Genomic DNA, 24515 nt, shown 5'->3' with positions numbered 1-24515 from the left:
AGCTGTATACGGTACCATCATCCAATGAATTGATTTGGATCGCATTACAATATGTTCGAGTTAATCTTTTGCCCTATATTACCAGACAATGGATCCGGAATCTCCCATCCGCTCACTGTCTTCTCTCGATAAGTTTTCTAACTTTCCATGAATTCCAAAGCTGGCAAGATCGTGGAAAATTCCATGTTCATGGTTATGGTACTGTCCTTCACGAAGGTGAGCATGATTCAGTCTGGGAATTTGTCTGGTAACTTACGTGGAGTTTCATCCCCTTTCCTTACACAGATTGATGATTTGTGATTCTTGGGATCTCTCATGCATACCAGGTATCAATCTCCATCCTCGCCATTCCACGTTCATTTCCACCCAGTCTCTAATTGAGCTTCGTCATTCCGAGCTCCAGTCATTCCATCCGTGATTCCAAATGTCCGACGCCCTGTTCCCCCAAAATCGATAAACAAATACTCAGCTCGAGCTTTACGCACTCCCGCTAACCTTAATTCCCACCGATTTTCCCTGGTCTACAGTTGAAGAATGTCTCGCCCCGACTTTCTCCATCGGATTTTCACTTCCATCTTTACCACAAGAAGCACTACTACTCGAGCTCACAGTCGATCCATAAACCGATCCTGCATCATCTCCATGTCGATGTCCTCCAGTATGTAGTGACATTCTGATCGCCTCCTGTTTCTCTGCCGCCGGAGTATATAATTCAATATATATACTTGAACGCGCGGGCATCGTGTTTGAATTTTCGAATTCGACGCAAGTAAGAATAGATGATATATCAAACTGATCTATAATCACGAATCAAAAGTTTGAAACAGTGGTGATAGTTTCTTTATATGTATCTCTGGAAGAAAACATATATCAAAGGGCCGAACCCAATCTCGTAATCCCACACGCAACACTATTTATTCATCATTCTCTGGAAAGAAGTTCCTCTCGTCAGAGATGAAGCTTGCTCCACTTTCCTTACATATTGGATGGAATTTGGCAAAATCAATATCCACATATCCAAGCCGTAAGCCTGCAGCGACATGACCAAGTTATCGTCTCACCGTTGAGGCAAGAAATATTTTCTTCCGTGCGCAATGCATTTTTTGGTGGGAGGGGAAATGTAAGCAGTATGCATGCATACATTTATTCTTTTCGAATTATTGTTGCATGATTGTTAGTGCAATCATATCATGAGATGCGTGCATGAGGATTTTAACATTCCAGAAGTGTGATGTTGTAACTTATTTGAGTTTTTTGACGTTCCCCGACCAATTGGGAATTTGGAGGATGAAATATTAGAGTTTGTCATGGGGAGCGGACTAAACTGACTTAAACCGAAGTGTCGGTGAGAATAAGAATGACCATGAGATCATGTTACGCAAACTCTCGTCTGCGTAACTCCCGTCAGGATATCTATTCGCAACCCATTCTCCGTAGAGCATCACAATGGATATCTTCAACTCACCACCTACCAATCAACAATCAATCATCAAAACCAAACTCCACGTTCCATACCAAGTCACAATCCTCATTGTTTTTCCCAAACCAAAGAAAATCTCATCTCATCTCATCTCATCTCATCCTCCCCACTCTATCTTATATCTTATGTAATACGCAAAGCAAATAGCACAGTATAGTATATGCACACAATCACATCACATCTCACATCTCACATCTCACGTACCTTCCCCTCACATCTTCACCTCCTCGTCTGTTTGTTTGTTCATCACGATCGCCAAATATTCGCTCGCGTTGGTTTGGTTCTACACGCTTAGTTGGATACCATAATGTCAGATCAAAATTACGCGGCTGACATAGTTTGAACTCGGGCAAAGAAGTTCCACCCACTGTATTCTTTAACGGTAATATAATCCAGCGCTCACAATATCACACATACATCATCTTCATATTGTAATCATAATCATATACTCATCATCCCATCCCATGCGGCTCTACTCACTCTACGTATATATCCTTACCTCGGCAAGTAAATAGACAAATTGGGGGCCAAAAAGCTGCGTAAGAAAGTCGGATGTAAGCAAGTAAATACAAATAGTAAGCAGCCAGCCAAGTATTATTCTTCGAAATTTTATTTGGGGGCCGTCTTATTTTCTTGGCGGGGAATGAGGAGATAGATGTAGTGTTGTGGTGTCTTGTATTGTATTTTATTGTATGGTGTTGTATTGTGAAATAAGCCATATACCTAGGTACGGGAGGTTGTAACAGTTATTTTATCATTATATCATTACACACACAAAAGAGAGAACTTAGAATAGCCTCATGAACCTAAATCGCAAAGATTCATATATTTATTTATTTACTTATCTATTTTTATGTTCTCGTATTTATTCACAAAAACGTAAGATTACATGAAAACGAAGCGCAATATATTATATTTTATTTTAAAAGTTCTGTTTCCTCCCTCTTCCACTTCTACTTCCACGTTCCACCTCCACTCTCTGTTGTCCACTATTACCTCGATCTTCACCTTCACCTCCACCTCCACCTCCACTTCCATGTTCCGCTCTCCTCTCCTCTTTCTCATTTCCCCATCCCCATCCCCATCTCCATCCCCACTCATCCCCATCTCAATTCCAACACCATATTCCCTATTCCATACACAATCCAAGATCCGATCTGATTCCCAAATCCAAAATCCAAATCCAAAATCCAAATTTACTTTCTCTTTTTCTCTTTTTTTCCTTTTACATATCATATCATATCCTATCATATCATTTACATGAGTAATCTTAGAAGTGCTTACTGCGCCGCGCTGCGCTACTCACTCACTATTTAGATTCAAATTCGGGTTCGGGTTCGGGTTCGGGTTTGGATGTCGGACGTTGGATGTTGGATGCTGGATGCTGGATGCTGGATGTTGTCCATGTGCATGTGCATAGTTGTGGTTTACTGTGTTGTGTTGTGATGTGTTGTCTTATATTGTATTGTATTGTGATGTGATGTAATGCGATGTAATAGAATGGAATGGATTACTGTGCATCAAAGCATATGTAACCCTATAAATACCTACCTACTCTGTCTGTATTTGAGGAAATATATCTAGATGTGGTAAGATGCAGGTTGGGTGAGATTGGGTGAGATTGAGATTAGGCTAGATGGTGTATGTATGTACATTTGAATGGTATTTTCTTGTATTCATGAAAAAATATTATGCTATCTATACTGCCTGGTATTTCATGTATCCATCCATATCCATATCCATATCCATTATCCCTATACACCTACATGTAGAAATCAAATCAATACTAAAATTGGATTATCCCTGCACGCTCTACCCATATAAAAAAGTTCATACAAACGTCCATGTATATATCCATCACGTACTCCTCAGCCTGGACTCTCTACTTCCCATCCCCGTCCTCTCGACCGAGAATTCAAAAAGGCCTACCCCCACCCCCTCCTTCCCCACCATACGTTCCTCCCACTCCTCCTCGTCCTCTCCCTCCTTCCCTAGATCCCCCGGTAATGCCCTCAATTCACCTTGAACCTTCCAGCTCCCCGTCATGCCTACTTGCTCCCAAACTTCCCCCCACAATCTAACCCACGAATCTGCATCATGGAGCCATCTCCCCTGCTCCCCCGTTCCACCTCCCTGTTTCCCCACCATACACCCGACGAAGAGAGCGCCTTCGGTGTTTTTGAGGAGTTTGACTATATTGGCGCAAACGAGAAGTTGTTGATCCCAGGTGAAGAGATGCATGAAGAGGGAGGCGTGGATGATGGAGAAGGAATGAATGTGGTTTCTGAAAGTGAGAGTGAAGAAATTGGGATCGAGGATATTGGCTGGGAGGAGAGTGAAGGATTGAGGTGGAGATTGGGATTGGGGGGGAGAGGCATCGAGAAAGATTTTGTAAGAGGACTTTAGGAAAGAGGCGTTGTAGTCCGTGCCGTAGAGTTGGGAAGGAGGGATACGGGCATGGTGGGCAAGAGAACGGAGTCTAAATTGTGTTAGCTTAGCTTAGCTTAGCTTTTGTAGTGGACGTATATTTCAATATCGATATGAATTTGAATTTGGGGGCGAAAGTAACGATTGGAGAAGAACGTTTGGAGTAGTAAGTGAGGATGAGAAGAGGAGATAAGGAGAGGTGTGATGGATGAGAAATGAACAACATAATAAATGAACATACTCCTGAGCAACACAACAACCGAGATCAAGAAAAAGAGCCGGTGGATTAGAAGGCTTAGGTGGTGTGGAGAGAATCTCAACAATGCGGGGATAGAGTGGATGGGTCAGTAGACGCAGGGTTAGAAAGGAAAAATTGCCGATGGAAGGGTAGGGGGTTTGATTCCAGAGGAGGTCGCGCTATGTATAGAGATGGGTGTCAGTAATTCAGCCATCATTTTCTACGGGCAAGGTAGGTAGGTAGAGAGGGAGGTAGGTATTTGTTCTAGATTATATCCCTTATTTCTTCATGATTCTTTTCTTTTGAGAAATGTCTCATTCTCTCACTCAAAACAGAATGAATTCAAAGACATAACAGAAAAACAAGAAAGGAATGGGGTAAAATGATAGGAACGTAATCCTAGAAATCTTACATACCATTTTATAAACATGCGCATCTACTTCCTCGGGAGGTATATGACTATAATTCTCCAATAGCTCGCGTGCTTCAGGACCTAGGCGTTTTCCAATGGTCGTATGATACCATGGTTTCGAAGTCGAATATTTGTCGGATATAGGCGTTATTGTTGAGATTGTCTTTGATTTTGACGTGAATAGAGGAAGACATGGAGATTTCGAGGTAGTTGTTGAAGGCGGTGGTGAAGGAGGAGGAGTACCGAAGTCGAAATGTGAGGATTGAGGGGAAAGAGGATCTTTCATCATGATTTCTTTGAGGTTTATGATAGCCATGAGATGGATACACCTGATGATGGGGTATGTGTGGTGAGAGAAATGGTCCAGAGGATATAAATGATATAAAATTGTGTGAAATATTGATGTTAAAAAGAACGTGATTCAATCGATATGCCCAGGTGATTCGGATATTGAAAGAAATGAGCTTGTTCACCCAAATGAATGAATAAACCAATATCTGCAGGTAGGTAGATCGGCGATAGAGATATACAAATAAACAAACACTCCGTTCGTAATAAGTTATTTAGCATTTACCCCAAAGAAGATCCAAGGTTACAAATACATACAGAGTGAATGGGTGAGTGAGTACATACAATACATGCAGTTCATTCATCCATTCAACCATCCATCTCTTGGAAATTCTAGAAAGATTCCCAATACAGCCAGATAGGACAGGGCTGAACGTATATATACCTAGGTGCATATACGGAGAATATATATAGAGGTACCTGTGTACTGGTAATGTATAAATATATGTATCACCCAATCCTTTGGGACGGACGGGATCTTTTTTTTTTTTGTTTTTCAATACTTGCTTGCTACGATCTACCTGGATGATACCTAGGTGAGTGTTAAATGATGGATTGGTAAGAGATTGCTGACTTGAAGTTAAATTTGTGCACATACAATGTTATTTCTTGAACCATGCTTTCCAGGACAAGTCTCTATTACTGGCTGGTGCATTCTTTGTTGTTTCGAATATTCTTGGATTTCATCGCTTTCGGTAAATGGTCAGGGCAGCGAGAGATCTGTTGCCTCTTTGCACGGTGTCTCGAGTGTGCACTGGACTTTTGGGATGGAAATTCTGCGAGGTGAACAGTAATGTTAATGCGAAGAAGTGGAGAACGGCCAATTTATATGAGGGTTTTGATGGAGAACTCGAGAGGGATGTCTGTGATGAAGAATGGAGGATGGGGTGGGAAGAATCTAATGGGTAGGTCCAAGTCGGCTGGGTGAAGATTGAGTGATGGGTGGTAGATGGTAGATGGCAGATGGTAGATGGTACTACTTAAATGCATAAATGCTCTTGTCTGGCAGAATCAAGGGAAATGAATAAACCCAAAAGTCAAAATAGATGAAGAAGTGGCTGATAGCTGTGGCTGATGTGATAAATATAAGGTATAAGATTCGAGATATAAGATAGACCCTTCATACAGTCTAATCTACATATGGAATCAAGGAGCTAGAAGCTTATTTTGTAATTGCACTATTGATGAATGAAAGCTTCTCCTCGCATATCAATATCTTGACCCAAGGATAGAATAAAGGGGAAAGATTGGCACTAGATGAAAGAAAGGTGTACCGAGTACTTGTTCTGTAACATACAACATCTCCAAGGATGGGGTTGAGACCGGAAATTATCTAAATGTCAAGCCCGCAGATCTTCCTCCTAGAGTTATTATTAATTCGGCGCCCACGGAGTGAACGTCTTATTGATGGTTGTCAATAAATTCCTAAGCAATGTTTGATATTGAAGCCTCACGACCAGTCTCGATATATTTACGCATAATGGGAACTTTACGATTTGAACCACTGCGAGTCGATTGGAATGGCACGAAGATGCGTGCAGTCACTTGTGCCGTCGCAAACATTCCTTGATTCCCATCGCAATACATTAATCATGGAATTCATGGCCATTCAAACAACTCACGGCATGCATGGACGCTGCGTATAGAGCTAGCATCCGGCCGCAATCTTGGAGGTCCATCGTGTTGAATCGCACTCTCTTTGGTCATACATGGCTATCATTGTTCCTGATGTTGTGTTGAATCCAGATCCATTTCTTCTTCGTACCTAGAATGTGCGAATGTATGTGGTTATATAAATACACCAAAAACATCAGTAGCAATAAGAATTTGGGAACTGTGAAAGCAGGGGTAAGCTTGTTTTTTTTTGAAATTATATCATTGATCATATCAATCCACATCACCAAGCTTCAAATCGCGCAAAGTCTTGTGTCGGGAACGTCGTGGCATTGATTTACTTTTCCGTAGCTATTGCACATGATTTTCATGCTGCTTTTCCAGTATTCATATGATCACAACCCTCCTGATCAACATCCCGAAAACCACATGCACCCCTTGTACGATAAAGAACCCATTTAGAATTTGCTGAAAGACTTAACAGCCTTGCCAGTTCGGGGAAGGACACGGAGAACATTGAAACGGACCTATTGTAATTGTATTAGTTAAATCCATATTTTCTGCTTTGCGGAAATGAAATATAATCCATCAAGAGAAATCTGAGTGTTGGCGCAATTGATTACGTACGGTCTTGCTCAATGGTCTGCATTGTCCAACTGTGACTTGATCACCCTCCTCAACACGGAAAGCTGGGGAAACGTGGGCAGCGAGGTTCTTGTGTCTCTTCTCATATCTGGCGTATTTTGGGATGAAGTGGAGGTATTCTCTGCGGATGATGAGGGTACGGTGCATCTTGGTGGAAACAACAGTTCCGGTCAAGATACGACCACGGATAGAAACGAGACCGGTGAATGGGCACTTCTTGTCTATTGAGAATTTCTTGTTAGCATCGCGCTCGATTTCGATTCAATTTTCGTAATCTCCTCCATATTTCGTTTCAACACTCGAAATCCTTAATCTCCCATCTCGAACAAATATGGCCCAGCCTTCAAATCTCCGTGTCGCAATGTTTCAATTCCACCTCGATGCCAAAAAAACCGTAGAAAATTCCACATACCGATGTAGCTTCCCTCAATGGCGTTCTTTGGGGTTCTGAATCCCAATCCAACGTCCTTGTACCATCTGCGGCCACCCTTTCCAACCTTGCTGGACTTGGTCTTCGACTTAGAGTTAAGGAAGATGTGAGGTTGCTTTTGGAAAGCGCGCTCCGATTGTACGGTAAGTTCGGTGGCCATGGCTGCGAAATTTGGTCGATAGGTCGCAAATTCGTGGTGGTCGTCGATAGGAATGTCGATTGAAGGCTTCTGTAAATTTCCAATTTTTCTCGAAATGTGTGTGCCGCTAAGGTAATCCGCTAAGCGAGGATGCTCTTATGAAGGTCATGTGATTGGATAAAAATTGTTATGAATATTCAAGTTGTGAATTAAGTTCCGAAGTTGAACCGGCGTTCTCGTTCGATTAGAACGCGACTTGTTTGTTTACTTTGAATTATTTGGGGTTCATTTCAATTTCGGCATAGCAACATTAAGACAAGAGTTCTACCATAACTCTCCCAAACTTCATAACTAACATACAGGAAATACTTTATGATATCTTGAAATAATTCACATTCGACGACATTCAGAATGTCTTCCTTAGAGGAAGCTACACTTCCCGCGACTCGTCGCCCAAAATCAAGAAAATCATTATCCGCAATACCTGCAGATAAAGAAAATATGACGGCGGAACTCGGAGCTCTCACTGGGAAAAGGGCTCCAATCGAGAAGCCAGCAAAGAAGAAGAGAAGTAAGAGTATAGGTCCTGGCGGGCTAGATGCACTGAAGGATACCACTGGGAATCGTCGCAAGGTGGGCACCTTACAATGTGGAAGTCAAGAAACTAGCTAAATCAGTATATAGTCTCTGGCTACGATACCTCAACCACCTCCAAGATCCATTCTGAAACCTACTATGCCACCCCTCCGTGAGATTCCCGCGCATAATCCCAACAAAAAGTCGAGTCCGAAAAAGGCGAAAACACCTTCACCACCACTTCCAGGCTCTGAATTGTTAATCGATTTTGGCGTTGACGCTGGCTCAAAGGCTTCAGCCGCCGAAACACTTGATGATCCATTCCATATCGAAATGCCAAAGACCAACAATGATAATCGAGTCGCATTGCGGACGGAGGAACAGCAACAAGCTGCTGCTAGAGAAAGGGAAGAGAAGGAAAGAGCTGATATGCAGAAAGAAGTTAATGCTAGACGAGATGCTCGTCGGAAGTCTCTTGCTAATCGACGTGTTTCATTTGCGCCTGAAGCAACACTTCATACTTGGGATGTTGTTGTAGAATATCAGGATTCAACTACGTCCTCCAATTCCACAAATTCCACCCGCCGGGCCTCAAATGTTACTGGGGACTCTGTCACTACCCCGCACCAGCAAAGTTCTGGACCACCTAGCTCAGACCCTTCGGAGCCTCCATCAACACCACCTGAACAAATCGAAGATGACACAGCAGTTGGATCACCAGAACATCAACGCGACCTACATCAAAAGAAACGCCGCAGAAGTTCTGTCATACCTCCTATGAATTTCAATGATCCCAACGATGCTTTCTCATCCAGTCCTATGAGCGGGAGTTCCGTAGGTGCTGAAGATATTGAAGAGGACGAATTTGCTTCTAGTGATTCGGACGATGATGACGATGGGACCCGAATGACTATGGATGGTGGAGAAACAACAAATATGTCGATGGCGTCAGTCCAATCAGGCTTTAGCGTTGGTTCAGATACGATGCTGGAACAATCTTTAAGACGAGCTGCAAACCAAGCTGGTACATCAGCAATGAGTTTCGATGAACAAGGAGATACCAAAATGAGTGAAGACAATGAGATCGTTGCATCCTTTGCTCCATGGGCGAAGAAGGCCCCTCTGGAATCACAAAAAGACCAAGAGAATGTAAATCCTTTCTCATCAGCAGCCAAATCGGATATTCAGCTAGATGCTGAGCAATCAGATGGAGAAGAGATGACAATGGATATGGATATGACAAGTGCAGTTGGTAGAATCTTACCAGGTCAACAACGAGAAGATGACGAGCTTTCTATGGATGTCACCCGTGCTTTCGGTGGTATTATTCCCAACAGCCAGTCTGGAGCAAAACTCAATCCAGCAGCCCGTCGTCAAAGTACTCGTAGAATATCAGCAGGTGAAGAATCGGCATTCGGAGAACAGACCATGGACTTGACTACTGCTATAGGTGGAATTCATGCAGCTCAAGATAATGACGAGGTTTCCGAAGATGAGGATATGAGCATGGATTTTACGTCAGCGATTGGAGGCGTACTATCACAGCCAGCTGCGGCCAAGAACAAAAGACGAGCATCCACGGCTTCAAAGGCAAAGTCAAGCCAAAATCGCGAAAGCTTGAATTCTGCAGCCGGTGATGAAACGATGGGAATGGATATGGATATGGACATGACTACTGCAGTGGGTCGTATCATACCTTCGACTACGGACGAGACCGAGGAAATGGATATGGATGTGACAGTTGGTATGGAAATGACCAAGGCTTTGGGTGGTATTCTACCGCGATTGAATGCCGGAGATCGAAATCAAGCCAAGAAGATTATGGAAATGGAAACAGACCTTGGTAGTTCACCATTCCGAGTAGATGTCCCCGCCAATTCTCCACCAAAGCCCATTAACCACAAAGCTTTGACTGTGGCACCAGAAACTGGCAGCCCAAGCTTTACAGCCGGATTCAAAGGAAAGGGTCTTCGTAGAAGCATGGACCGGATCTCTACAACGCCCAAGTCTACATCAAAGTCCAAGATGTTAACGCCAGTCAAGAAACCTACTACTCCACAAAAACAGCTCACTCCACAACCTGCTCAACCATCTCATCCTGGCAAAACTCCACCGTCCAAGAACATTCTCATGCGTACGGGATCACCAAAGAGACTGTTCAGGTCTGATCTTAAAGAATCATCTTCTACTCCTCGTACAGCTTCAGGTAAAAAGCAAACACCCAATAAGTTATTCAAGCCAGACAGCAATACGGGCCTTGCAACACCTAACTTTATTCTAACACCGCAAAAACGATTATCTACTGGCATTGGTCTCGATAGGGTAGGACTGGGATCACCAAAAGTTGCTGCGTTATTAGACCGACGCGGATCGATTGGAGAACAGGCACGATCATTCACACCTACCCAGCCAGCGGATCTGAACCGTGGTGTACGATTCCAAGATCCTCGCATCATGGAAGCAGAAGTCGACAGGGAGAGAGAATTAGAAGAAGATAGAGAAAATGGACGTAAGATAATGGAGCGTGAAGCGGATCAAGGTGAAGGAGAAGAAAAAGACGCTACTTTGAACCTCAAGGAAATGATCAGCAGTTTAACGCCTAAGAAGAAGTCAATGAAAGGTCGCAAGAGTTTGCATGCCGGTGCCGCAATTGGACTTTTGGGCAAACGACCCGCTGAGTTGGATGAGGATGATTCAGATTCAGATGAGAGTGGAATGAAGCGACTGAGAAATCATCAGGGCAGTCCTGTGAAAAACGTCCATCTCCAAGGGCCACCCACCAAGGAACAAACAACAACTGGTCGCCTAACCCGGTCGAGCCGAAAGAGTATGGAAGATTCGACTGTTCCTTCTATCACCCCTACTCTCACTACTTCGCCCATTAAGGACACAATCACCACACCACGTGACCAAGGACGTTTTAAAGATGCAGAAGCCAATTTGACTGAGCCTGTGGCAATTCCGTTCAAGGAGACAGAACCAGTGGAATATCCAAAACTGCCCGAGGAAACCCTGGACAATGAACGCATACAATTACAGGATTTCTTAAATATGACAAGTATTCGATTCATGGAATTGACAACTACCAAACGAAGACATACAATCGCACCAAAACGGTCTAGTGATGGACCGATAAGAAATCGACTGTCGGATCAAACCAAGGTTTCTCTTGAGGATTGTGTTGCTGCGGGTGCTGCTACCATTCCTATGCTTGAGTTATTTCAGCACGTAAGTTATCCACACAAATTTTTCTTGATAGCGCATGGTCATACTAACACGCTTAGGCTTGCCATGAACTCAAAAAGTACATATCAGATGGCCGAAAGACGGTTCGCGAGATCGAGAGTGAAACCTTCGAGGAGAATCCCCCACTTTTCCGTGAATATATTTCTGCACCAGCGGATATGAAGGTTGTCATGGATAATCAACTCAAGAATGTCAAGACGCATTCTCGTCTCCTTAGTAAAGGCATGTGGTATGATTGGCGATCAACATTACTTGAAACTGTTAAGGATGAACTCGTTAGAAGTGCTGAGGGCATGATCAATGATGAGGAAATCCTTGACAAACAACAAGCACTGCTAGACGCTGTACTTCCAAAAATGATCAAACAAGCTCAGCAACTCCAGCATGAGGAGACTAACCTGAAGACTGCTGCTGAAGAAATTGCTAACTGTGATCCTGAAGAGCTCAGTGAAGCTCGACAGCAGCTGATCACTGTTGAGGCTGATGTTGATGCAAAAAGGCACATGATCGAGGAATTGAAGAAACAGCTTCAAGCAAGAGAAATTGAAATTGAAGCTGGCACTGCAAAAAAGGAAACATATTTGGAGGAAATTCGTGAAGCAGAAAAGATTCGAGAGGAGTGCCGAGGTTGGAGTTCGAGCGAGCTTAGTAACCTTAAAGGTATATACCAGTCTCTAACCATGATCTATTGGCATGACTAACAATTTTCTAGCAAAAGTGGATGCTCTCGAAAAGAAGCATGGTTGGACTATCACTGGTGTCTCTGGAACAACGACTTCAATGACTTATCGAAAGGAGATCGAACTTGTTTTCGACGCAGCTGCGTTCAAGTCAAAAGCTTCGAGCAAGACTACAAAGCCAGCAAATTCAAGAATCGATCTTTGGTACATCGCCGCCAATCGAGAATACAATCCATTAACCCTCACCCCCGAAAAGGAATTTCTCCTCCAATGCATTCGTGATCACGTTCGAGGATTACCACAATCAGAAACCGAAATCAAGACCCTGCTCAATTCTGTTAGCGTCGCTTGGAACAAAGCAGCAAGAGTAGTGGATGATATTCATCTACTAAATATTGTTTGCCCAACCGTTGTCACCAAAACATCAGATAACTCTATCCTCGTCAAGTCAAAGTTATTGATTGCGGCTCTGAACACAAAGGTCGAATTGGCTTTCAGTCTCATTAGTCACAGCACGGACGAAGGATTTGATGTGGAGATTTCCCCAGTTGCAAAAGTAATTTATGGAGAAAGGTTTAATGAACCGAAGATGAGGGAGTTCCTTCTTAATCGACTAGGCAATTATGCTAAGGAGAAGGGAGATGGAACTAATGTTTCTTGGGGCTCAGCGGTAGCTGAGTTGGGGGATAAATTATTGGCGAGGGGAAGAAAGTAAGATGTCTAGGATTGAGATTTTATGTTTTGAGTTTTGATTCAGCGATGGTTATTTAGTCTTGATGAGTTTGATGATGATTATGAAATTGGGATTTGATATCCATGGAGTAAGGGGTTGATGTTTATGTGGTAGCGTAGGATATTTTGATAGGATTTTGAGAATGAAAGCTTGATGTTTGGTCTTTGTTTATGATTAATTTTTGTTTACCTATTAGTTTGAATGTTATAATTCTACTAGATGACTTCACCTAGTCCTTGGACCATTCTGATGATTGACTTTCATTCGTCTCTCGTGAAATCCGGGCTTTGCACTACATAGGTTGGCGAGGTTCACTCAGCAAATGGAGATTCACCGCCTTTGTGCTTGCGGATAAAAGTAGCTTGATGAATATTGGTGCACACCTGGGGGACATGTCGATTGAGTACAACTTACAACATATTGCGTAACTTCTATATCTGGATTCTCAAATATTGTTTGTGTTGTGCTACATTTATTTCATTCTACCGAATATCAATGTATGGACTCTCACTGGCGCCACAGCGACGTGAACCCTTGTTCAATATAACGTCATAATTTATATACCTAGTAATGCCCAACCCTAGCATAAAACAAACAGCTGAACCCAAACCTCCACAGTATATATGGTTTCATTTCCAAAGCTGAATATATTCTCAATCCAATCTTCAATTCATCTTCGTTGAATCCGATTCATCATGCAAATCATCAATTTCCTTTCTCTCGCATTCCTCCTGTCTAACATCAACGCCCTATATCTTTCAGCTGAACAACATCCGATCACACCACCATCTTCCCCTTTACTACCACCATCCCAAAAACAATCGATTTCTCAACCTCTTATCGGCTTCGGAACATGGAATCTAAATCTTTCTCCTGGGAATACAACTGAAGCCGTCGCGTACGCAATTGAAATTGGATATCGTCAAATTGATTGCGCGGCTGCGTACGGGAATGAAGTGGCGGTAGGACAAGGCATTAAAGAGGGGTTGAAGAGAGCTGGGTTAAAGAGAGAGGATATTTGGGTGACGAGTAAACTATGGAATGATCAGTATGTTATCATTGTTTTATCTTTCACGTGGTTGTATGAGTTGGGAATGATTGATCGAGAGTGATTCGGGCAGAAATTTAACTAATTGTTTGATGAAATAGTCATGGAAGTCATGAAAATGTGGAAAAGGGGTTAAACCAAACTCTCCAAGATCTAGATCTCGAGTATCTGGATTTATATCTCATACATTGGCCTATTGGCTTCTCATCTAATGGAACCAAGAATCTCGATCATGTCCAGGTTCGTCTTCATTTTCTCCACGTTCTCAAATTCCAACTAACACGAAACAGACCTACAAATCTATGATTTCCCTCCCCAAATCTCGTGTTCTCAATATCGGGGTATCCAATTTCTCCCCGCTTCAACTCAAAAATGTCGTATCGACTGGTACGATGCCATATACGCATCAAATGGAACTCCATCCCTACCTGCAACAATCGGCGTGGGTAGCGACGCATAAGGCTCTTGGTATTAAGATGACAGCTTATTCTCCATTGGGAAATACTAATCCGACTTATCATTCATCTCCTTCCACATCACTCTCATCATCATCTTCTTCTTCTTCTTCTTGGACATCATGGACATCCCTCTTCCGCCCCTCCTCCTCAAAACCAAGAGCTCCACCTCTCCTCCAAAACCCCATTCTCCTCGACATCGCCGAACAAAGAAATTGTACTCCAGCTCAAGTAGCATTGAAATGGAATATGGGAAGAGGGATCAGTGTGATTCCGAAAAGTAGTCATGAGGAATGGATTAAGGAGAATTTACACGCGGAGGAGTGTGAATTGACACATGCGGATTTGACTAAGTTGAGGTTTGTGGGAAGGAAGTGGTTGAGTAGGTTTAATAATCCGGGGAAGGAATGGGGGGTTACGCTCTTTGAGGGTTTGGAGGGGGTTTAGGGGTTTAGGGTTTGTACAGGAGAGAGTGGGAATGGGGGGAGTACGGCTATTGGGATTTGATTCGAAAAGTGTTGGAACTTGGCTTTTGTTTATGGATCATGAATAGATTTGAGTGATGAGTCTGGAAATTATGAAATGAAATATCTGGATGTATTGTCTCTTCATTATGAAGTCGACACTACTCTCGCAATTGACCTCTCTAGTTTGAAGGATGCGTTTCATTTCTAGTAAGAGTATTTCGCACAATTTCAAAAAGTCGTCCTCATTTGTCTTTGAGTGCGATAATGAAGAGGAAAGAATATAGACATATACTCAATAGCACATAGCATGGTTCGATCCACAGCGAAGCTTTCCACCCAGCTAAACTTATTGCAACTCAACACAGGAGGAAGGCAAAAGACCTGGTTACCTGCAGACTCTTGCTTGTAGTATTATCTAACGACGGATCTTTACTTTATCTTAGCACCGATTCATGTAGTTTCCACACTTCTTTACACTAGTGGGTGGATACTGGATCATTTTGCTTAACGGACAGGCGGACTATTTCAAGGCCGGCACTTATCTCCCGGTATTCAGTTTGTTGAATGACGAATTGAATAGAGGAAATCGGATGGTATTATATGACCGGTATACTATAGGAAATTTCCTTCGCACGGCTCTTTTCTGTATCATATATAGATCCAGTTTTACTTTATTTTCCATTAACCAGAGGGTTTCTGAATACTCGGGAAACCCGAGCTATTCAACCTTTCATGACGGGAAGGGGAGGCGAAAACCTTTACATACCTAGGTACAGATAATCGTGATCTCGTTTACCCGAGCCAGAGTCTAGAAAGAAGTCTTCCTAGCGAGAAGTGATTTAAGTTAATGTGATCTGAAAGGATGGTATATTGATATTTACTCTCTAGGCTCACTCGCTTGTTCGCTCCCGAATCTTGGTTTCAGTACGTGTTCAGTAGAGAAAGGCTTTATGTCATTTCTATCCTCTCTGTATAAATCCATTCTCGTCTAGAAGATTCTCACAACTACCTACCTAGGCACCCAGAGCCAAATCAAAAAAAGAAAGCTTTAGTCGGCTTAAGATGGGTTAAGTATACTGGCTTGATCTGGGTAAATAGAATATCCTGGTATTCGAAGTATTCGGGAATTGGTGCTAGTTTTCAATTATACTATACCATGTTGATGATTACGTTTTTTATTATTAAATATTATGGGGGTTTGCAAGCGAAGCTTGAGTTATTTGTGATGGAATTTTGCTTCTCGCTCTCATCTACTCTAACAGTGAGGGGTTTTGGTGCTCGAAATGAAGCTATTTTTGTTCTTCTAGGCTTGGAGTCTTGGAGGTTTCTATAGATCATGATTAGGGGAAGAGTAATGACTTATTGTTTTCGAATTCAAAGTTGAAGTCGAGTTTCAATTTCAACTTCAATTTGAATTCATACTCCTTCTCTCTTGATCAGATTTACAACACAACCCTGCCACTTCCAACCTCCAGCCTTTGAGAAGGAATATCTACGAGATGATATTATATAGATTCGCTAAACTTCCTATCAAATATATAGATTTTCTTGATACCGGTAGTCCACCAGTGGGTATATGAATTGATAGAACACTTTCCAACTTTCGAAATTTTTAATATAATTATTCTTTAAGTGTTTGATATAAAACTCAAGTTTTGATTGTTTTATATCTAATAAATGATTATGACAATTTTCAAGATATATCATTCGATATATTAAAAGATATTCACAAATTCTTTTTTGTAGTCTCCCGTCAATCCGTATACCCACTAATGGTCCTTTAAAAAACAGAGTTGTTGTATTGTTAAGAATCGAGTTTCACATGATGATCATCTTCAGTAATAAGGAAAAAGGGTCACTAAAGGGAATCTATTCCCTCTAGAGATTGAAGGTAGGTAAGGATGACAAGTTGACAGGGAGGCGGGGAGATGGAGAGACGGGGCGAGCAGGCCCACGATGAAAGGGTTAGATGCAATCGAAAAGGTCAATGATTCAGTGAAAACGTTTCTAAAGATTTAAGAGGGCAGGCTAATGACTTTGAAGTTGAAATCTCGAATTTCGTGAAATCTTTAATTTTAGCAACACTTGTACTGGTTGACATCATGAAGTGCTTCATTTTATACACTAATTTTATTACATCAATCTTCTTACCTGCTTTAATTCAATCATCGAGCAATGAAGTTGAACTGATAAACAATACTCTTATGATACTAGCAAGCATATTGTACATAATCTTCTAACGATTCCTCTTACCGGTACTCATATGTACATAGTACGTACTAATGCTAGTGCTAGGAGGAAGCGTGCCTCGTATCTCGTATCTCGTATTGATCCCCAGATAAACGAGGCAAGTTACCCACTTATACTCACCTACACTCACTTCTCCATATTCTATGCGATATCTTACGCAGCATTGCAATTGACGCAGAAAATCATCCACTTTGATGTAATTTCTCCAATGGAAAGTAATGCAAGCGATGGCTAATTTTACTTTGTCAAAGCTCATTACTCGTATCGGACACGACAGCGATGGTTATGGTTTACATATATAAACATTCAATCCATCCATCATCATGGAGAATTTCTACTCATCATCCTTTCATCTTTTTTCTCCCCTCCGAAATACATACTCTCCAGGAGAGTCATAAAAAGACGATGGCATCTCCGTGTAATATCTCTACTATTCCCTACCCAGAATTACCCGGTGCTTCATTTCTCTCTGGAACAGCAGTACCAGTCCTAAATTATACCGGGTCAATTTTACCACTTAACCAAGGAGCCACTACCAATATCACTTCACTGGACTTCTGCAACGTAACACTTACATACACGCATCCGGGTCAAAACGATACTGTCAATGTGAAAATCTATTTACCTTCTTCTTCATCATCCTGGAATGGTCGATTCATGGCAACAGGCGGTGGTGGATTCAATACCGGCTATGTCGAAACATATTTGATCCCTCCTGTGGCCGATGGCTATGTGACAGCTGGTACAGATGGTGGTCACTATGTTGACAACGAGGATCCCAATACCACTGGATTCTACGCAACAAACTGGGCTCAAGTATCACCTGGAAATGTCAATTCATATCTCCTACAGAATTTCGCCGCGGTTTGCCTCAATGATATGACGATAATTGGAAAATCCGTTGCATCTTCTTATTACGGGAAGAAACCGGATTATTCATACTGGAATGGCTGTTCGACAGGGGGACGACAAGCTATGATGATGGCACAGCGATATCCAGAAGGATATGATGGGATTTTAGCTGGTGCGCCGGGAATCAATTGGGCAGAATTTATTCCAGCTTTGTATTGGCCTCAGTTCATCATGAATCAACTAGGAGTCTATCCTAGTTCGTGCGAATTCGACGCGATTACCGCTGCCGGAGTCCAAGCTTGCGATGGACTTGACGGTGTTATAGACGGTCTCCTGAGTGCCCCGGAACTTTGCAATTTCCAAGCCAATTCAACGGTTGGAAGAAATGTGAGTTGTTCAGATGGAAGTACGTTGATCGTTACCTCGGAGGCAGCCATGGTCGCTCAGGCAGCTTGGGAGGGTCCCAAGGCCGAGGATGGAAGCTTTCTGTGGTACGGATTAAATCCTTCGAGTCCTCTCAGCACCGGGACCGCCATAACTCTGTGTACGGATGGAAATACGAATTGTACGGGGATCCCGGTTCCATTCGCTTCCGATTGGATTAATCTCTTTGTTGTGAAAAATGCATCGTTTCCTCTTAATAATGTCACCCAGCAAGAATTCACACGTCTTATACATTCATCTGTCCAACAATATGCATCGATCATCGGAACTGCGGATCCTGATCTCTCGGCATTCAAAGAAATGGGAGGAAAACTTCTTTCGTGGCATGGTTTATCGGATCAACTTATTCCTCCGCTTGGGACAACAAAGTATTATCGGGAAGTCGAGCAGAGGGATCTGAATGTGAGAGATTTTTATAGACTCTTTGAAGCGCCGGGTGTGCAGCATTGTTGGAGTGGTAATGGTCCATATCCGGTGGATATGATGGGGGCTTTGGTTCGATGGGTGGAGCAGGGTGTGGCGCCCGATGTACTGGCGGCAAGGACAACGGCGAAGGGAAATACAACGGTGATTGAGAGGAATTTGTGTGCATATCCGTTGGTGGCGAAGTATGTTGGTGGGGATTCTAATGTAGCGAGCTCATTTGTGTGTAGTTTGGAGTTTTAACGAGGGTGTTGGGTTGACTTGTAGAGTCGAGCCGCAGAGTTGGGATATCTGGTGAGATGATTTGGATGTTGGATGTTGGAGAAGAGAAGCTTTTCGATTTGATGTAATGAATTCTGTTGTAATTTATCCTGCCCCCATTTGTTATCATTTGCTTTAGACATACAGATATATACTTCAAATGTACAACAAAAAGTTCGGATTTACATCTCCGAGCCAAATAAATGATTCGGTGAAACCAACCTTTTTTCATGGCTGCAGGTAGTTATCTGGCTTTACTAACTACCTAGATAGGTGGCTCACTTCCATCACCACATTTCCCTTGAAATCCTCGCTCATTCTTATATCAAACAAGGTGACGAAGTCAGTACCTATCTATCTATCCCCCTCCGCAATCCTCCTCCACAAACCCTTCATACCAGAAGTTTCCTAGGTAAACCCACACCCCCTCCCCGAAACACTCCCCCGGAACACTCACCTTCACCTCCCCTCCCTCCCCTCACATCCCGATATCCTCATCCCGAAACCTCGGCCCGACCACCACCCGATACCTCCTTCCGAAACCCAAAACATCAACCGGGAATAAAATCCAAAAGTGTTCTTATTCCCAGACGATGTAATTTTCTTTGCAAATTGTCTAGAGTGTGCTGGTGAACGGGTAAAAGATGTTGTGTTTTTGAGATATGCAACAAAAGATTTCTTGGGGGGAGGGGGATCAATGAGAGAGCGTGGTGTGGGTGGTAACGTGAGGAGGATGGTTGGTGTCCGGTATCTGGTGCCTGGTGTAGGGAGGATGGAACACACCGGATGGGTGAATGTGATGGAAGGACTTGAGAAGATAGGCGGGTAGGAATCTGGTTTGTGTGTTGATTGATATTTGTATCGTATCGTAGTAATGTAATAAGTATATTGGATGATGGGAATAGAGGAGTAGAAGATGGATATCTGGATGGGGATTGATATATATGTATATGCTGCACGTATCAGAGTGTGAAATACGGATGTTGTGCTCTTTGGTTCTTGCTCTGCTCGTATCATATCAATCTCAGTTTGGATTCATATCAATGATCTATTATTTGTATGGCTGCCACTTGTACAATGAGTTGCTTTGAGATGGCCAGTTACGCATTTGACTATAGATAGAATATAGGGAGATTTCTTGGATCGAGCAGGTACTTATATGAGGCTATCTAGAGATCATTTCGACCTCACTTCATCCTAATGATGCTATCCTTTGGTGAAGCGCGCGTTGTGTGGAACTGCTTGCTTAGATCTACTTGATATTGAGTTCTTGATTCACATTATATTGTTGACGTCAGCAAGAGGTTGGATGAAAACGAGAAGGGAGTATGGTCATAGGGAGGATGAAGAGATCAATAGATAGACTGTGTGATCATCTTCGTTTGAAGTCCTTCTGCAGTTCAAATTTGCAGATATAAATTTGGGAGATATCAACGTCAACACCAGTACCAGCACCAAGGGCCAACGTCAACGTCAACTTAGATATAAATTTTGAATTGGCTTCACTCCACAACTTCACTCTACAGCTTCATCCTTCAATCCTCACCATCCAATTCTCAATCTCGAACCTCTCACTTTCCACTTTCCCACTTTCCATTCTCTACAACCAATCCACCTCGCTGCCGAGGTACCTTGGTGCTCTAACAACCCCCTCGAAGTATTCCATCAATAACCCATGATATTCACTCCAGATACCTTGAAAATTTGATTGAAAATTGGAAATTCCATCCTTTGCACTGCCTCTCGAACCTTCCCGTCCTCAACAAAATTTTCTATTGGTGATAGCGTCAAAAGAATTCACTACCAACGATTGCGCCATTTTTCAGCTACCTCAAGTTTCCGAAAAACAAAGAACAAATTCACTTTATATCTCATTTCTGCCGCGTCTATCGGAAAGACGGCAGAGAGACAAGGTCGGAAGACAGAAAACTTGCGCAATCTCATTTCTCAACAGACGCCGACAAGGTATTCCCCCTCACTTTCACTCATTTTCCAATATTCAATTTTGAGGCGCAGAGAAAATTCGACTCACGAGCGAAGTGATCTAGCGCACCGAGATCGATTCCAAATTAACTTAAATACTTCCACATACACCGTACCTTTTCTGATTTCTTTTTTTCTCGACACGAATCTCCTCCAGACTGGAGTTTGTTCTTTTCTTTGCAGACCAGCCATCTGCATTGAATCGAACTTACTCCAGTCTTGGACCAACATCTCAATTATCAAAGTGCCGCCTTGGATCTTTTTTATTCTTCAATTGGTTTGTTCTTCGCAGTCCCTCCTCCTCCATTAACTTCTTCTTACTTTCTCCTTGTCGGATATCAACCTTCACCATTTCATTTTGGTCTCTTTCGTGTAGTGCCTGCTGCACGAGATTGGCCTCTTTGGTATTGGTCCAACATTTTAATCATTGAGTGCCTCCGCCTACCGATCTCAATTATTCTTTTGTTCTTCATTATCCTTCAACTTCTTCTTGTTCGTCGATACCTTCTTCTTCAGCTCAATTTGCCTTTTACTTGTAGTTGCCTGCTGCAAGCGATTGACCATTTCGACCTGATCCAACATCTCAGTCATTGAGTACCTTTATCCATCGATCTCAATCATTCTTTTGTTCCTGGTATCCTCGACTTCTTCGATAACGAGTCTTCTCTAGATGGACTTTATCAACCTTTCTGTTGTAGCGCCAACTGCAACTGAAAATGATCTACTTCGTCTCTTGAACAAATCGATGTCTCCTCTCCTTCTCAATCGACCAAACCACTTGATCGAGCTTCGACAGTTTTCGACCTTGAAAGTTCTGTGTAGCGCCAACTGCATAGAATTAGCAACCTCCATCTCTCTCGACTTGCTCATCTCGTGGACCACTGGTCACCTTTTACCTTACGTGCGATTCGGACTTTAGGAGTGTCTTTTCTTTGTAGCGGCCGTTGCAAAGAATCGACTCATTTTTTTCGTCTCGACCAAAGATCATGAGTCTCATTGATCACGATCTTCATCACTTGTTCGGTACCTCGACAATACAAAGCTACCTACCCTTTGTAACTCACCACGCTGGTCCTCTTCAATATCACCACCAGCGACCCATTCGCACTATTCTCGTCTGCGTCTGGTCTCTTCCTCACCCTTTTCCGACCTTTCTTACGTAAGTTTTTCCTCACATGCACCATCACTTGAACATCATACTAACTGCAAAAAGGTGTTTCTTTTCGTGTGCTTGTTTGATTACGATCAACTCTGACCGTTCGAGTTTTGGTAAGTCACCAACTTGAACACGTCGTCGCATCACCAAGATACTAACACCCATTGCAGAATCGACTTCCTCTTTCCTTTTGCGTGCTTTCTTTGGTTACGATCGACTCTGTCCCCGTTCGAGTTTCGGTAAGTCACCAACTTGAACACGTCGTCGCACTATCACCAAAATACTAACACACCTTACAGAATTGTTATCATCTTCCTCTTTTCCTTTCGGTCTTTCCTTTCTCGACAATATTGTTATCATTTTTATCCGGTTCGACAAACATCTTTATTATTCTTATCGCAAGAAGTATGTACTTTCATCACTCTCATTCCTCCTTCCACCTCTCACCTTGACCAATTCTAACCTCAAACAACAGGTTTTCGCAGTCCGGAATGGTGTGGTTGCAGGTGTGATGAACTGGTTGGGCGGAAACCCACATCTTCATGGTCCACCTCTCCACTTACCATGTCTTCGTCTCCCTCTGTTGATTCTACCAAACTTTGTTGTTGATCCTTATACGATCTCCCTCGATGAACCATACGTCCAGTGCGGAGGTTCTTCGTTCGCAGAGTTGTACGTCCCGGTCGCCGATGGCACGACAGGATGCAGCTTCTGACGGGAGATCAGGTCGAGTAATAGTCAGGACGGTGTAAATATAGCAGGCTGCGTCGGCAGGAAGCTTGAGAGCCCCCTGACTTCCTTCTCACATGACCATCGATTGCCTGAGGAAAACACCAGGACGGCAGGCACACCCGAGAGGGTACGTGACCGACTTAGCCTAATGGGACTCAGGGAGACACGGGACGTCCCTCGTTGTCTTTCAAAGCAAATATTACAACCAAGTGGGGTTTTATTAATGGGTACGGGATCGACATTGACTGGTAATAGTGAGTTGGTTGGTGACTGTTGATGTGGTGGGACGGTTTTGCTAGGGATTCTGAGGTGGTGGTTGGTGTGGTTGCTGGTGCGCTGGTGCGGTGGTTGAAGTTTCGAGGCTGCGGCCCTTCTTGTATTTTTATCTTCACCACAGGTTGATTCGGGGGAATCAGCTTTCTTTGTTTTCAGGTCTGGTGGGCTGGGGTTGACTTCGGTCAAAGGAAACAGAGAAGAACTTCAATTTGGTCTCGTGCCATTGAAGTTTGGTGGTGTTGGAGGAAAACCCAAAAAAACTCGAAAAAGAAAAATTTCAAAAAAACGCGGAAAAGAAAAAAGACAAAAAAATTGGAAAAAGCAAAAAGACAAAAAAAATTCGAAAAAGCAAAAACCACCAAAAAAGGAAAAAGTCAGGCTTGACTTTCACCAAAAGTCCGCTTTGGTGACGATCGAGGAGGGTTTCTTGTGGAGGAACAGCTTGACTTGAATATTGTAATAACAAATTTGTACAAGTACCTTCATTTCCCTTGTGAATGCATTTGATGAACATGACATGTCTTGTGAACTCCATCTTCGTTTTTCCTCTGACCCATTTCCCTCTTGTTGTATTTACTACTATACCACTTGAGGGAATTTTAATCATATTCCCGACTTCGAGAATCCCAGGGAACCAGAGCGGAAATGCTTTAATGAGATGGATTCAATTCTGATGTACCCATCACCATTGATTGACCTTGAAAGTGGCAGAAACCACGCCACATTGCACAATATCACACCACCACACCATAGCACCTCTCTCCAGTTGAGTTACATACCTACCCAGTACATATTCCCTCCATTCCCTCACACCGACTTCTTCCTCCTCCTACGAAATCAATTTGTTCACTACGGCAAACGCAAACGAACTCACGATGATCAATTTCTAGAAATCCCATCCCATTCTACTACGAATCCCAAGGCAGAGAGAGCACCAGGAGGTAACGTTGAAAAATTGGCTGGCATACTTCGTAGGAAAAGATGGATGGACGCACGGCGCATTTTACGATCCTTACATTCCGCCACATCTTGAATGTCGAATGTCGAGCCTCAAACCTTGATTGAGAGCCATCTCGAACGCGGACGTCGAATGTCAAATTGTTCGCTGCAAGCTTGCGAGTGCTGTTTAATTGATTACTTTTCAAGAATTACGTGTTATTGCTATGCCGGTACCGATACCGATGATAATTTCTACTGGAG

The 24515-nt window shown here is 42.9% G+C and overlaps 7 protein-coding genes across 7 annotated transcripts; 4 read left to right on the top strand and 3 right to left on the bottom strand.

Moving 5' to 3' along the window:
* Positions 1-477: 477 nt before the first annotated feature.
* Bfra_007528 (uncharacterized protein) lies at positions 478-741 on the bottom strand (the record flags this gene model as incomplete). Its single annotated transcript, XM_037337899.1, has 1 exon — positions 478-741. One exon carries the CDS (start codon positions 739-741, stop codon positions 478-480), a length of 264 nt encoding a protein of 87 aa, XP_037187279.1.
* Positions 742-3337: 2596 nt separating this feature from the next.
* Bfra_007526 (putative methyltransferase domain-containing protein) lies at positions 3338-4873 on the bottom strand (the record flags this gene model as incomplete). The annotated part of the gene is made up of 3 exons (XM_037337898.1): positions 3338-3959; positions 4149-4324; positions 4562-4873. The coding sequence occupies 3 exons, from the start codon at positions 4871-4873 to the stop codon at positions 3338-3340; spliced, it is 1110 nt and encodes a 369-aa protein (XP_037187278.1).
* Positions 4874-6977: 2104 nt separating this feature from the next.
* Bfra_007525sa (putative 40s ribosomal protein s11 protein) lies at positions 6978-7754 on the bottom strand (the record flags this gene model as incomplete). Its single annotated transcript, XM_037337897.1, has 3 exons — positions 6978-7046; positions 7147-7385; positions 7577-7754. The coding sequence occupies 3 exons, from the start codon at positions 7752-7754 to the stop codon at positions 6978-6980; spliced, it is 486 nt and encodes a 161-aa protein (XP_037187277.1).
* A 390-nt stretch (positions 7755-8144) lies between these two features.
* Positions 8145-12950, top strand: Bfra_007524 (putative chromosome segregation protein; the record flags this gene model as incomplete). Its single annotated transcript, XM_037337896.1, has 4 exons — positions 8145-8366; positions 8418-11537; positions 11594-12215; positions 12268-12950. The coding sequence occupies 4 exons, from the start codon at positions 8145-8147 to the stop codon at positions 12948-12950; spliced, it is 4647 nt and encodes a 1548-aa protein (XP_037187276.1).
* A 713-nt stretch (positions 12951-13663) lies between these two features.
* Bfra_007523 (putative aldehyde reductase protein) lies at positions 13664-14918 on the top strand (the record flags this gene model as incomplete). Its single annotated transcript, XM_037337895.1, has 3 exons — positions 13664-14016; positions 14118-14256; positions 14307-14918. The coding sequence occupies 3 exons, from the start codon at positions 13664-13666 to the stop codon at positions 14916-14918; spliced, it is 1104 nt and encodes a 367-aa protein (XP_037187275.1).
* A 2675-nt stretch (positions 14919-17593) lies between these two features.
* On the top strand, positions 17594-19150 carry Bfra_007522 (putative feruloyl esterase b precursor protein; the record flags this gene model as incomplete). Its single annotated transcript, XM_037337894.1, has 1 exon — positions 17594-19150. The coding sequence occupies one exon, from the start codon at positions 17594-17596 to the stop codon at positions 19148-19150; it is 1557 nt and encodes a 518-aa protein (XP_037187274.1).
* Positions 19151-22137: 2987 nt separating this feature from the next.
* Positions 22138-23022, top strand: Bfra_007521 (uncharacterized protein; the record flags this gene model as incomplete). Its single annotated transcript, XM_037337893.1, has 4 exons — positions 22138-22310; positions 22365-22420; positions 22478-22546; positions 22607-23022. 4 exons carry the CDS (start codon positions 22138-22140, stop codon positions 23020-23022), a joined length of 714 nt encoding a protein of 237 aa, XP_037187273.1.
* Positions 23023-24515: the final 1493 nt, after the last annotated feature.

Source organism: Botrytis fragariae (genome assembly GCF_013461495.1).
Source record: "Botrytis fragariae strain BVB16 chromosome Unknown tig00000795, whole genome shotgun sequence".
In the NCBI taxonomy this organism is placed as follows: Eukaryota; Fungi; Ascomycota; class Leotiomycetes; order Helotiales; family Sclerotiniaceae; genus Botrytis; species Botrytis fragariae.
The sequence above is the reverse complement of the archived record's forward strand: the minus strand, read 5'-3'. Positions and strand labels throughout refer to the sequence as shown.